This window comes from Epinephelus fuscoguttatus, linkage group LG11, assembly GCF_011397635.1.
Source record: "Epinephelus fuscoguttatus linkage group LG11, E.fuscoguttatus.final_Chr_v1".
NCBI classification, from domain to species: domain Eukaryota; kingdom Metazoa; phylum Chordata; class Actinopteri; order Perciformes; family Serranidae; genus Epinephelus; species Epinephelus fuscoguttatus.
In genome coordinates, this window is record NC_064762.1 from 292662 (window position 1) to 307680 (window position 15019).

Genomic DNA, 15019 nt, shown 5'->3' on the forward strand with positions numbered 1-15019 from the left:
CATCCACAAAAGAACTGAACAGCAGACAGAGGATCAGAACCTTTATTTCACTGTGTCTTTAAATGCTGATAAAAGAAGCTGCATCAGGCTGTAAACCAGTTCAACAAGTTGTATCCCAGTGATAAACATCTGACAATCTCTGTCCTGTCGTCACTGACGTCCTCAGAGGTGCGTGATTCATTTTCACTTTTAATGTTGAAATGTTCTAAGGTTATATTTCTGACATCGTGTCAGTGTCCGACTTAGTTTTTAAACTTCTCTGTCTCTGTGACAGTCACAGGTTCAGATTGATATCACTCTCCTGTCTGTGCAGTTCATATGAAGCTACAGCCAGCAGCTAGTTAGCTTAGCATAACGACTGGAAACAGGAAACAGCTCATCTGTCCAATGGAGACTAAACTCACCTGTGAAGATGAACGATTAACGCCCTCCGTCTTTATGTGCTACAATATTAAGCTCTACTTCCTCCTTGTTTCCAGACTCTATGCTAAGCTAAGCTAATGAGCTGCTAGCTGTAGCTTCATATTTATTGTAAAATACATTTAACATGAGCAGGGCTTATTCATCAGATGACCTCACCTGTTTATATGCTTAAAGTTACGCATCATTAAGGGGGTGGGGCCTCTTTAACTGACAGGCTGTATGCTGACAGTAAATAGATCCAGCCCTCACTCCTCCACAGCTTTGCCTCTCGCCAGGGGCGATTCTAGGATCAGAGGTTTAGGTGCTGAGCACCCAGAGAGCTGCCCGGCCAGACAAGATAAATTTCACTGTTTTGTACATTTTAACTCAATTTCATTGCCACATTTGTGAAAGAAAAGCACAACACTTTTTGGGAAAGTCTGTGACTAAACCATCAAATCTGATAAAGGTTATTTAAATGCTGAGCCACAGCAAAGAGGAATGGGTTGGAATCATAAAAGAAACATATCGTAACCCTAATTTCTGGGGAAGACAACTCATTTTGATACAGCAGCTCCTCAACATACACATAAACAGTATGTATGTTTCTGGAGTAAACCAGCCCCCTATAGTGAGGACCAAAAATACCAAAAATGGACCTTGGGCTTATTTTTTGGACTTTTATTTGAAATGCAATGCACAACATGTAACATTAACACATTAACAGTAATTGACTTTTTCAACGTTTGTCTCTGCCTTTTTCCTTCTTGTCTGTATTATATAATACAAATACATAAATAAAAATACACTTCAAAAAAGAAAAGTGCTTGAAATCTACAAAATAATAATAATAAATACACAATAGGAGTTATAATGTTAATGGGCATCCAGTCAGTTAGCTAGTCAGTAGCACCTTGGCTTTAATATTAACACATGCACATGACACAACAGCTAGCTTCTCTCATTGCAATTCAGAGGACAGTGGTACTGACCACCTGTAACGTTTCCTAGCTAGAAAAAACATCAGCTAACTCCTACCTAACAACATAAACAGTGACCTACGACCTACCTCCTGGTCAGTACGAGTCTCCTCCTGTAACGAGTCTCCTCCTGTAACAAGTCTCCTCCTGTAACGAGTCTCCTCCTGTAACAAGTCTCCTCCTGTAGCGAGTCTCCTCCTGTAACAAGTCTCCTCCTGTAACAAGTCTCCTCCTGTAACGAGTCTCCTCCTGTAACAAGTCTCCTCCTGTAACAAGTCTCCTCCTGTAGCGAGTCTCCACCTGGTCAGTACGAGTCTCCTCCTGATCCCCCAAGCTTTTCTCTGTTTAGTCCTCACACATTCATCTTCAGTCCTCATTCATTCTTCAGTCCTCACTCATTCATCTTCACTTCTCATTCATTCATCTTCAGTCCTCACACATTCATCTTCAGTTCTCATTCATTCATCTTGAGTCCTCACACATTCATCTTGAGTCCTCACACATTCATCTTCAGTTCTCATTCATTCATCTTCAGTCCTCATTCATTCATCTTCAGTCCTCATTCATTCTTCAGTCCTCACTCATTCATCTTCAGACCTCACACATTCATTTTCAATCCTCATTCATTCATCTTCAGACCTCACACATTCATCTTCAGTTCTCATTCATTCATCTTGAGTCCTCACACATTCATTTTCAACCCTCATTCATTCATCTTCAGACCTCACCAGTGCTCAGTCTGATGTTCTGTCTCTGTTCTGTCTTTGTTTACAGTAGAAGAAAAAGAAGATGAACAACACCAACCAATCAGATTACAGCGACAGCGACTACATTGATTATGACTACGACCTGGTTGGACCTTGTTCTCACCAGAACAACCAGAGTGTGGAGCTGGTGGTCGGCCCGTACATCCACTCCATCATCTGCATCCTGGGCTTTGTTGGGAACTGCCTGGTGATCGTCACTTACGCCTTCTACAAGAGGACCAAATCCATGACCGACGTCTACCTGCTCAACGTGGCCATCGCAGACCTGCTGTTCGTGGCGTCGCTGCCTCTCATCGGCTACAACGAGCTGTCGTCATGGTCGATGGGGCCGGTGGCCTGCAAGCTGCTGCGCAGCTCCTACAGCGTGAACCTGTACAGCGGCATGCTGCTGCTCGCCTGCATCAGCACCGACCGCTACATCGCCATTGTCCAGGCCCGCCGCAGCTTCAGGCTGCGCTCGCTGCCGTACAGCCGCCTCATCTGCACCATCGTTTGGGCCGCCGCCTTACTGCTGTCCTTCCCCACCTTCTACTTCTACAACTGGTACGAACCGTCCCACAGCAAGGACGCCTTCATGGACGAGGGCGAGGACACCAACCAGACGTCCAGGCCTCCAGCTTACGTCTGCGAGTTCAAGTTCATGGACAACAGCACGGCCTGGAAGACAAAGGTAGCCGTCCCCAGCACCCAGCTGGCCGCAGGCTTCTTCCTGCCACTGCTCGTCATGGTCTTCTGCTACACCGCCATCATTGTCACGCTGCTGAAAGCCAAAAACTTCCAGCGGCACAAGGCAGTGCGGGTGGTTTTCGCCGTGGTGGCGGTGTTCGCCTGCCACCTGCCCTACAACATCACGCTGCTCTGAGACTGCAGTCATGTTCGAGCTGCAGACGTGTGAAGACTCGGACATCCTGCAGATGGTCAAGACGGTGACGCAGAGCATCGCCTACCTGCACTGCTGCCTGAACCCGGTGCTTTACGCCTTCGTGGGGGTGAAGTTCAGGAACCACTTCAGGAGGATCGTTCAGGACCTGTGGTGTCTGGGGAAGAGGTACATCGCCCCACGCCGCTTCTCCAGGGTCACCTCCGAGGTCTCGTGTCCACCCGCCGCTCAGTGGACGGATCCAGTGAAACGGTTCATCTTTCACCATGTGAGGACGCCCAGCAGATTCAGCCGTGAACGTCTGGAGCTGAGCCTGAGGCCTGCCGTTCTCTGAAGGTCCAAACCGGACTCAGTTTGTTCTCGTGTTTTTTCAAGCTTCAGGCTCAGTCAGAAGATCAGGAGAGAAATCTGACAGCTTTAAAAATTTTTAAAACACCAGACGTCTCATGTTTTGTTTGTAAATGTGAAATCCTGCAAAGTTTTACGTCCTCAGGATTAAAAAACTGTAGAAATGAAACAACCTGAGAAGGAAACGTGATCAGCTAGAGACGAACGCTGTGACTAAACATCGCTTTGCTTTAAAGAGTCCAGAAACTAAAAAGTTAAAGATTTATTTGTTTACCAGCTGTTTCTCAAGTCGACACTGTGTGACTCTCTTCAATATGATTTCTGTATCCTACTGACTTTTTGTAAAGGACCTGATCTCAGCAGGTCATCGGTCTAAGTGTTACCTTCAGATTCTGAACCTTCACATTTAACGTTCAGGAAACATGAAGGTTTTGGTTCAGTGTTGAAAAGGTCGAAGGTCAAAAAGCCCTGTGTCGTGTTTAAGTCGGTTTTTACTTTTTCCATATTGATCTAAAGGTTGGCACGGTGGTGCAGTGGTTAGTGCTGTCGCCTCACAGCAAGAGGGTTCGAGCCCAGTGTGGGGGAGCTCGTCTGTGCTCCCACATGTTCTCCCCGTGTCAGCGAGTCGGCGGTGTGGCGCAACACGTTCTCAACCCAACTCATCAGATAGCGCTGCTCTGTCAGTGAGCCGACACGTCAACATAAGATGCTCTAGGTTTCCTCCTGCGTCGGTGGGCGACATTCAGGGACAGTCTGTCAGTTTGTGCTTGTTACATGCATCATGTCTTTTCAAAATAAACTTCTGTTTTCAAAGGAAGTGTACAGTTTCTGTTTGTTACATGCATAAAGTCTTTTTAAAAATAAGCAAACTTTTTTTGTTTTCTTCAGTTTAATGAAAGCAGCTGATCAGGGTTAGAAAGAAACACCAGACACTATTATTTACACCCTGTGTGCAGCATTTACAGTCCAGCTGGTGTCACCTTCACCTGCTGCCAACAGCTGACACTGACTCATGTTTGCAAATGTCAAATTAAGGATTTATACAGAAAACATGTTGTGTTCAGGCACATGATGCATTAAAGTGAAGTCCCAGTCAGTGGAGATGAACCCGCCCACATGCCTGCCTGCTGACTGGTGGACGTGCAGGAGATGATCTTCATCAGTCGACAGTGTTTCTAACTGAACGAAGCGTCTCCTCTGACTCGCATCATCTTATGGCAGTCGACACACCCAAATATAAAACACTGATAAATCTGTAACATGGAAACAAAACCAGCTCCTTTAAGAAGGAGAAGAACAAACAGGAAGTGTGCGGTACTGGTCAGATATCCAGTGGCGGTGAGTCGTGGTTCAGCAGCACGCCGTCAACACGTGTTTAAAGTCAGAGTCAGAGTTCAAGTTATGGAACAGTTCTTTTGTGATGTCGTGACGATATCAGTCAGGACGCTTTACTACATCACTGATCAGCTTATTACATCACTGATCAGGTTATTACATCACAGGTTACTACATCACTGATCAGGTTATTACATCACTGATCAGGTTACTACATCACTGATCAGGTTATTACATCACAGGTTACTACATCACTGATCAGGTTATTACATCACTGATCAGGTTACTACATCACTGATCAGGTTATTACATCACTGATCAGGTTACTACATCACAGGTTACTACATCACTGATCAGGTTATTACATCACTGATCAGGTTACTACATCACAGGTTATTACATCACTGATCAGGTTACTACATCACAGGTTACTACATCACTGATCAGGTTATTACATCACAGGTTACTACATCACTGATCAGGTTATTACATCACTGATCAGGTTACTACATCACAGGTTACTACATCACTGATCAGGTTATTACATCACTGATCAGGTTACTACATCACAGGTTATTACATCACTGATCAGGTTACTACATCACAGGTTATTACATCACTGATCAGGTTACTACATCACTGATCAGGTTATTACATTACTGATCAGGTTATTACATCACAGGTTTCTACATCACTGATCAGGTTATTACATCACTGATCAGCTTATTACATCACAGGTTTCTACATCACTGATCAGCTTATTACATCACTGATCAGGTCATTACATCACTGGGTTTATGTTAAATGTTGAGGAAACTCTCACTGCTCTGACTGAACACTGTGTCCACAGTCTGTGTTTTGTTCCTGTCAGGATGACTTCCTGTCGGTCATCAGAGCAGATGGTTCATGTCAACAAAGTGTCTCCTGGATTCACACATCCACAAAAGAACTGAACAGCAGACAGAGGATCAGAACCTTTATTTCACTGTGTCTTTAAATGCTGATAAAAGAAGCTGCATCAGGCTGTAAACCAGTTCAACAAGTTGTATCCCAGTGATAAACATCTGACAATCTCTGTCCTGTCGTCACTGACGTCCTCAGAGGTGCGTGATTCATTTTCACTTTTAATGTTGAAATGTTCTAAGGTTATATTTCTGACATCGGTGTCAGTGTCCGACTTAGTTTTTAAACTTCTCTGTCTCTGTGACAGTCACAGGTTCAGATTGATATCACTCTCCTGTCTGTGCAGTTCATATGAAGCTACAGCCAGCAGCTAGTTAGCTTAGCATAACGACTGGAAACAGGAAACAGCTCATCTGTCCAATGGAGACTAAACTCACCTGTGAAGATGAACGATTAACGTCCTCCGTCTTTATGTGCTACAATATTAAGCTCTACTTCCTCCTTGTTTCCAGACTCTATGCTAAGCTAAGCTAATGAGCTGCTAGCTGTAGCTTCATATTTATTGTAAAATACATTTAACATGAGCAGGGCTTATTCATCAGATGACCTCACCTGTTTATATGCTTAAAGTTACGCATCATTAAGGGGGTGGGGCCTCTTTAACTGACAGGCTGTATGCTGACAGTAAATAGATCCAGCCCTCACTCCTCCACAGCTTTGCCCTCTCGCCAGGGCGATTCTAGGATCAGAGGTTTAGGTGCTGAGCACCCAGAGAGCTGCCCGGCCAGACAAGATAAATTTCACTGTTTTGTACATTTTAACTCAATTTCATTGCCACATTTGTGAAAGAAAAGCACAACACTTTTTGGGAAAGTCTGTGACTAAACCATCAAATCTGATAAAGGTTATTTAAATGCTGAGCCACAGCAAAAGAGGAATGGGTTGGAATCATAAAAGAAACATATCGTAACCCTAATTTCTGGGGAAGACAACTCATTTTGATACAGCAGCTCCTCAACATACACATAAACAGTATGTATGTTTCTGGAGTAAACCAGCCCCCTATAGTGAGGACCAAAAATACCAAAAATGGACCTTGGGCTTATTTTTTGGACTTTTATTTGAAATGCAATGCACAACATGTAACATTAACACATTAACAGTAATTGACTTTTTCAACGTTTGTCTCTGCCTTTTTCCTTCTTGTCTGTATTATATAATACAAATACATAAATAAAAATACACTTCAAAAAAGAAAAGTGCTTGAAATCTACAAAATAATAATAATAAATACACAATAGGAGTTATAATGTTAATGGGCATCCAGTCAGTTAGCTAGTCAGTAGCACCTTGGCTTTAATATTAACACATGCACATGACACAACAGCTAGCTTCTCTCATTGCAATTCAGAGGACAGTGGTACTGACCACCTGTAACGTTTCCTAGCTAGAAAAAACATCAGCTAACTCCTACCTAACAACATAAACAGTGACCTACGACCTACCTCCTGGTCAGTACGAGTCTCCTCCTGTAACGAGTCTCCTCCTGTAACAAGTCTCCTCCTGTAACGAGTCTCCTCCTGTAACAAGTCTCCTCCTGTAGCGAGTCTCCTCCTGTAACAAGTCTCCTCCTGTAACAAGTCTCCTCCTGGAGTCTCCTCCTGTAACAAGTCTCCTCCTGTAACAAGTCTCCTCCTGTAGCGAGTCTCCACCTGGTCAGTACGAGTCTCCTCCTGATCCCCCAAGCTTTTCTCTGTTTAGTCCTCACACATTCATCTTCAGTCCTCATTCATTCTTCAGTCCTCACTCATTCATCTTCACTTCTCATTCATTCATCTTCAGTCCTCACACATTCATCTTCAGTTCTCATTCATTCATCTTGAGTCCTCACACATTCATCTTGAGTCCTCACACATTCATCTTCAGTTCTCATTCATTCATCTTCAGTCCTCATTCATTCATCTTCAGTCCTCATTCATTCTTCAGTCCTCACTCATTCATCTTCAGACCTCACACATTCATTTTCAATCCTCATTCATTCATCTTCAGACCTCACACATTCATCTTCAGTTCTCATTCATTCATCTTGAGTCCTCACACATTCATTTTCAACCCTCATTCATTCATCTTCAGACCTCACCAGTGCTCAGTCTGATGTTCTGTCTCTGTTCTGTCTTTGTTTACAGTAGAAGAAAAAGAAGATGAACAACACCAACCAATCAGATTACAGCGACAGCGACTACATTGATTATGACTACGACCTGGTTGGACCTTGTTCTCACCAGAACAACCAGAGTGTGGAGCTGGTGGTCGGCCCGTACATCCACTCCATCATCTGCATCCTGGGCTTTGTTGGGAACTGCCTGGTGATCGTCACTTACGCCTTCTACAAGAGGACCAAATCCATGACCGACGTCTACCTGCTCAACGTGGCCATCGCAGACCTGCTGTTCGTGGCGTCGCTGCCTCTCATCGTCTACAACGAGCTGTCGTCATGGTCGATGGGGCCGGTGGCCTGCAAGCTGCTGCGCAGCTCCTACAGCGTGAACCTGTACAGCGGCATGCTGCTGCTCGCCTGCATCAGCACCGACCGCTACATCGCCATTGTCCAGGCCCGCCGCAGCTTCAGGCTGCGCTCGCTGCCGTACAGCCGCCTCATCTGCACCATCGTTTGGGCCGCCTACTGCTGTCCTTCCCACCTTCTACTTCTACAACTGGTACGAACCGTCCCACAGCAAGGACGCCTTCATGGACGCAGGGCGAGGACACCAACCAGACGCCCAGGCCTCCAGCTTACGTCTGCGAGTTCAAGTTCATGGACAACAGCACGGCCTGGAAGACAAAGGTAGCCGTCCCCAGCACCCAGCTGGCCGCAGGCTTCTTCCTGCCACTGCTCGTCATGGTCTTCTGCTACACCGCCATCATTGTCACGCTGCTGAAAGCCAAAAACTTCCAGCGGCACAAGGCAGTGCGGGTGGTTTTCGCCGTGGTGGCGGTGTTCATCGTCTGCCACCTGCCCTACAACATCACGCTGCTCTACGAGACTGCAGTCATGTTCGAGCTGCAGACGTGTGAAGACTCGGACATCCTGCAGATGGTCAAGACGGTGACGCAGAGCATCGCCTACCTGCACTGCTGCCTGAACCCGGTGCTTTACGCCTTCGTGGGGGTGAAGTTCAGGAACCACTTCAGGAGGATCGTCCAGGACCTGTGGTGTCTGGGGAAGAGGTACATCGCCCCACGCCGCTTCTCCAGGGTCACCTCCGAGGTCTATGTGTCCACCCGCCGCTCAGTGGACGGATCCAGTGAAAACGGTTCATCTTTCACCATGTGAGGACGCCCAGCAGATTCAGCCGGGAACGTCTGGAGCTGAGCCTGAGGCCTGCCATTCTCTGGAGGTCCAAACCGGACTCAGATTGTTCTCATGTGTCAAGCTTCAGGCTCAGTCAGAAGATCAGGAGAGAAATCTGACGGCTTTTATCTTTTGTTTTTATATGTGAGTCATATTTTTGTGGTGTGTCGTCGGCAGTGTGGACAGATGAGCATTTAAAAAAAAAAAAAGAAAAAAAGAAAAAGTTGTCAAATAGCTAAAATAAAACAGGAGGAACTGAAATATTTCAGTTAGATCGACAGTTTTCATCAGTCTTCAGAACAGGAAGTAGTTTTACTGTGTTGACCTCCTGTGACGCAGCTGCAGCAGCTTTAATCTTAATCTGCTGATTTTCAGGATTACAAGCTGTTCACAGTCTGAAGATCAGATCTGGATTTAATTTAGATTTTAAATGTCAGACTGAACTCTCTGTGACCTCTGACGACTTTAAACTGTTTCCTGTCTCTTTAATATTTGAGTTTTTTAACTTTGAATGTGTCAAATGAAACTACAGAATAAATGTTTTAATTTGAAGTTTTTCACTGATAAATTAATTTAAGAGTTAGCAGTTAACTTCATTGACACTGTAACTCTGTGTGTGGACACCAGGTGACGCTGTCCTCAAAGACAGATGATTTGATGAGGAGGTCTGACTCCTCTGCTCTGTCAGGAACCAACCTTTTAATCCAGTGCCAAACGAAACCCTCCAAACTCTCTCGTGTCCCTGCAGCTCAGCTCATCACACAGATATATGAGGACACGTCTTCTTAAAGCTGCGCTCTGTTTGTTTTATGCTCTTTTTGGCCACTGGGGGGCAGAACAACTTCAAATGAGCACCCTGCACGCTTCACCCTTTGCCCTTCACCCTGCACCCTTCACCCTTTGCCCTTCACCCTGCACCCTTCACCTTTCACCCTGCACCCTTCACCCTTTGCCCTTCACCCTGCACCCTTCACCTGCACCCTTCACCCTTCACCTGCACCCTGCACGCTTCACCCTTTGCCCTTCACCCTGCACCCTTCACCCTTTGCCCTTCACCCTGCACCCTTCACCTTTCACCCTGCACCCTTCACCCTTTGCCCTTCACCCTGCACCCTTCACCTGCACCCTTCACCCTTTGCCCTTCACCCTGCACCCTTCACCTGCACCCTGCACCCTTCACCCTTTGCCCTTCACCCTGCACCCTTCACCCTTCACCTGCACCCTTCACCTGCACCCTTCACCCTTCACCCTTCACCTGCACCCTTCACCTGCACCCTTCACCCTTCACCTGCACCCTTCACCCTTCACCTGCACCCTTCACCTGCACCCTTCACCCTTCACCCTTCACACCTGCACCCTTCACCTGCACCCTTCACCCTTCACCTGCACCCTTCACCCTTCACCCTGCACCCTGCACCCTGCACCCTTCACCTGCACCCTGCACCCTGCACCCTTCACCCTGCACCCTTCACCTGCACCCTTCACCCTTCACCCTGCACCCTTCACCCTTCACCCTGCACCCTGCACCCTGCACCCTTCACCTGCACCCTGCACCCTTCACCCTTCACCCTGCACCCTGCACCCTTCACCTGCACCCTGCACCCTGCACCCTTCACCCTTCACCCTGCACCCTTCACCCTTCACCCTTCACCCTGCACCCTTCACCTGCACCCTGCACCCTTCACCCTGCACCCTGCACCCTTCACCCTGCACCCTTCACCCTGCACCCTTCAGCCTTCACCCTTCACCCTTCACCTGCACCCTGCACCCTGCACCCTGCACCCTTCACCCTGCACCCTTCACCCTTCACCCTTCACCTGCACCCTGCACCCTGCACCCTTCACCCTGCACCCTGCACCCTGCACCCTTCACCCTTCACCTGCACCCTGCACCCTGCACCCTTCACCCTGCACCCTGCACCCTTCACCCTTCACCTGCACCCTGCACCCTTCACCCTGCACCCTAATTCCCCGCGCTCATTTTAGTTCCTGAACTCTTCGACTGTCGACTTACACAAACTGCAGAGAGATAGTAAGAAAATGATCCTGATTCTCGAAACATGATCAATATGATCAACATGATCAATATGATCAATACAATTAAGACGATCATGACCCGTCCTCCTGCAGCCTGAGTAGCTGCTGTCACAGTTTCAGCCTCCACACATTAATAAACCAGTCACATATGCCCCCACCCCCCCCCACCCCCACCCCCACATACTGTAGGGTATGTATATATATATATATATCAGCCTGTGTGTGTGTGTGTGTGTGTGTGTGAGAGAGAGAGAGAGAGATTCCATGAGCATGAAGATGAGCATGAACATGAGCTCCTGAATATTTTTGCTTTTTTGGATGTTTTAAAGTGAGATAAACTACTATTCTTCTAAGAGCTGGAAGAAAACAGAAGAGAAAACCGTTGTTTTTAAAAAAATCTACCAAGAAGGAAAAAAAAACAGCAAAAACCTCAGAAAACAGTGATAGACTGGAAAACAACGGAACCAACTGCCAAACTGACAGTTAGCCTAACTGTCCAACCAGCAACAAAAAAAAGGTCAAGCAAAGAGGAGGAAAACAGCTGAAGACGCAAGTGAGTGAACCATCAGAAAGAAAATATAACATTTAAAAAGAGGAAACAAAAAATTGCTGAACACTAAATAAACTTAAGCTAGCATAACACAGCTAGCTGTAAACAAGACCCTTAGCAACTGTTGCCAAGGAATTTAAATAGCAGCAGTTCAACAGCAGCAGAGCCTGATGGAGTCCACCAAAGGCTGCACAGAGGCTGTTCCTCTCCTCTATCCTCCTGATGTAACCAATGAGACTGCCAGGAAGGCATTTAAACAAAACTGCTAAAAGAAAGACCAGAAACCCTGTTTTCTGATCTTTACAAGACCGGGAGGTCAGCAACCTGATCCTCTTCACAGACCAGCCGCTAGCATGGCACTCTGCCATCAGTGCCCACTACCCCTCTGTCAAAAAGAGGGATCTGTAACGGCTGGAAAATAAAAATAAAAGAAGCAGAGGATTCAGATACTTTCATGATGACAGTAAACTTATACAAGAATGGGACTATCATAGTGCAGGGGAACCTCAAACTGTTTGAGATGGACTTCCTCCTTATAAAGGAAAGAGCCCAGCAGGAGAGATCTAGCTCCACTCACAGTTCCCAGGTCCCAGCTCCCAGCTGCCTAACTACTGAGCAGCCCCCTGAAGAGAAGGAGCCCACCAGCCCAGAGCAGGTCCAGGACCCCCAGCTGAACCGCACCATCACCGAACTGAAGGTGAAATTCACAGAGCTGGAGAGAACTTGTACAACTGAGAGAGCTGATCAGCCAACAGCCATGCCAGCCCACCACAGCTCAGCCTGATCCCTGTACCATCAGCACAGAGCTGGGCATGCTGAGGCAGGACAGGGACAGCTGCAGGAGAGAGCTGAGCCTGCTCAGGACTGAGATCAGAGAGCTGCATCAGGACAGAGAGCAGCGTCTAGCAGCACTGACAGCTCTGACAGAGGAGGTGAAGGAGCTCAGAAGAGAGAGAGAGGAGCACAGGAGAGAACTTACCTCTCTGTCAAAGGAGGTGGAGGAGCTCAGAGGAGAGAGAGAGGAGCACAGGAGAGCACTCACCACTCTGTCAGAACAGCCTCAGGAGAGAGGTGGAGCTACACAGGACCTGGATGAAAAACTAGACCACAACCAGGACCCTGTGAGCAGCCAGGACCCACCAATCCAAGAACCTACCTCCACCCCCAGCTCCACATCCAGCCCACAGACCAGCACCTCCCCTCATTCCACCAGACCAGCACAACAGAGAGAGAAGACAGACATTGTCCTCCTCATCGACTCCACTGGAAAATTCCTAAATGAAAAGAAACTTTTCCCCACCCACAAAGTGGCTAAAATCTGGTGTCCAAACACCCACCAAGCCATAGACCTGCTGTCAGAGGAGCGGCTTGGATCTCCGAGTCACATCATCATCCACACTGGCACCAATGATCTGGAGCCAGCAGGAGAGGGTGTCAGAGTCACTCAAGAGAGTGACAGAGAAAGCCTCCACCACCTTCCCAACAGCAGAGTGGTCATATCCACTCTGCTCCCAAGGAAAGACTTCCACCCTGACACCATCCACAGGATCAACAGCAGCCTGTCCAGAGACTGTGCACAGAGACCCAATGTCCACCTAGCCCACCACCCCACCCTGGACATCAGCTGTCTCTACGACCACGTCCATCTGTTTAAAAGCACAGTCCCCATCTTCGCCCAAACACTGAAAAGCGTCGCTCTCAACAGAGACCAATCCACGGCCCGCAGAAGGAGCACATCAGCCCACAACCCCCACAGAACACCAAGACATCCTCAACCAACATCCAGACCAACACAATGGAGACAAGACCACCCTCAGCCCCACCCACATCATGTCCAAATCAGACCCCACAAAGGCAACCATGATCCCCCTCAAGCCAGACCACAGTCCCTCCTGTCCCTAGGGCCCCACCCCAACCACAGCGACAAGAGCCACACCCTGGCCCACTGAGTTATGCCCAGGTGGTCCGGAGAGCAGCAGAACCAACCTTAACCACCCCCCCACACAATGAACTGAGGGACATTCAGCAGATGCTCAGCCTGCTTTGCTCTCATCTGATTGGACAGGTACCACAATAGACACTGTATGAATTATTATTAGAGTATTTCTTGTGCTCATACAGTTTTAAAAAAAAAAGGACATTTACACTGTACATAAGTATTGATTATTTAATATACCAGTTATTGATTTGTTACCTTTTATAATATGTCATGTAGATACTCTTAAATTATTTTCTTTGACTTAGTAGTTTATCTCATTTTGATCACCAAATGCAGCCTTTTGAGTTTTAAATGAAATCTAAATCTTTTGTCATCTCTTGTTTGAATGTTCAGGGTCTGAGATCTTCTGCTCTTGGCCTTAAGAGCAGGACCTCAGACTTTATTAGAGAGTTAGAAAATGCAGATGTGTTTATATTGCAAGAGACTTGGTGTAGAGGAGATGTCTCCACTGGTTGTCCCTCAGGCTACATAGAGATAATGTCCCCGTCCACCAAACTAAAGGGAGTAACACAAGGAAGGGATTCAGGGGGAACCTTGTACAATACATTGAATTAATCAAAAAAGGAGAATTTTCAATTTGGCTCAAAATCAAAAAAGACCTTATCACCACAGATAAAGATGTATTCCTGTGTGCAGCATATATCCCCCCATCACAATCCCCTTATTTTAATGAAGACAGTTTCTCCATTCTCGAAGATGAGATTAGTTACTTCCAGGCCCAGGGAAGTGTACTGATCTGTGGAGACCTGAATGCCAGGACTGGTACAGAACCAGACTTTATCAGCACACAGGGAGACAAACATATACCTGGTCAAGTCAGCATCCCCCTCCCTTCACAACCCTGCAGAAACAACTTTGACAAAACTGTCAATAAAAGTGGGCAGCAACTGTTACAGCTCTGCCGAACATTGGGTCTGTACATGGTTAACGGTCGGCTTCGAGGGGACTCATTCAGTCTTTACACTCATAGCTCTCCTCTTGGCAACAGCACAGTAGACTATGGCATCACCGACCTAGACCCCTTCTACCTGAGAGCATTTACAGTCAGCCCCTTAACCCCCTTATCAGACCATAGTAAAATCACACTCTACATTAAAACGACAGCAAACGACCCTCACACAGTAGAACCCTGCAATCTGACCTACAGAAAACAACCTTATAAATGGACAAACAAAAGCAAAGACGAATACCAGACAGCAATCAAAAATCCAATCTTTCAATCCCATTTAGACTGTTTTCTTTCCACCTCGTATCCCCTCACTCAGGACGGCCTCAGACAGGCTGTACAGGACATCTACAACATATTTGACCATGTGGCAGACTTATCCAGTCTGAAAAAGCGCCAGCACCACAGACCAAAAGACCCGACCAATGACGAGTGGTTTGACACAGAATGCAGACAACTGAAAAACTCTCAGAAATGTGTCAAATCAAAAACACAGACAACCTGACAACCCTGAGCTCCGC

General features: G+C 46.9%; 1 protein-coding gene and 2 pseudogenes across 1 annotated transcript; all 3 read left to right on the plus strand.

The window, feature by feature from the left end:
- Positions 1-147: 147 nt before the first annotated feature.
- Positions 148-3838, plus strand: LOC125897468 (C-C chemokine receptor type 6-like; annotated as a pseudogene).
- Positions 3839-5781: 1943 nt separating this feature from the next.
- LOC125897467 (C-C chemokine receptor type 6-like) lies at positions 5782-9523 on the plus strand (annotated as a pseudogene).
- A 291-nt stretch (positions 9524-9814) lies between these two features.
- LOC125897545 (uncharacterized) lies at positions 9815-10933 on the plus strand. The gene has a single exon (XM_049590950.1). It carries the CDS (start codon positions 9815-9817, stop codon positions 10931-10933), a length of 1119 nt encoding a protein of 372 aa, XP_049446907.1.
- The last annotated feature ends 4086 nt before the right edge of the window (positions 10934-15019 follow it).

Bases quoted from the DNA above. Each gene is read 5' to 3' on its own strand.
- LOC125897545 (XM_049590950.1), top strand. From the start codon at position 9,815: ATGAGCACCCTGCACGCTTCACCCTTTGCCCTTCACCCTGCACCCTTC.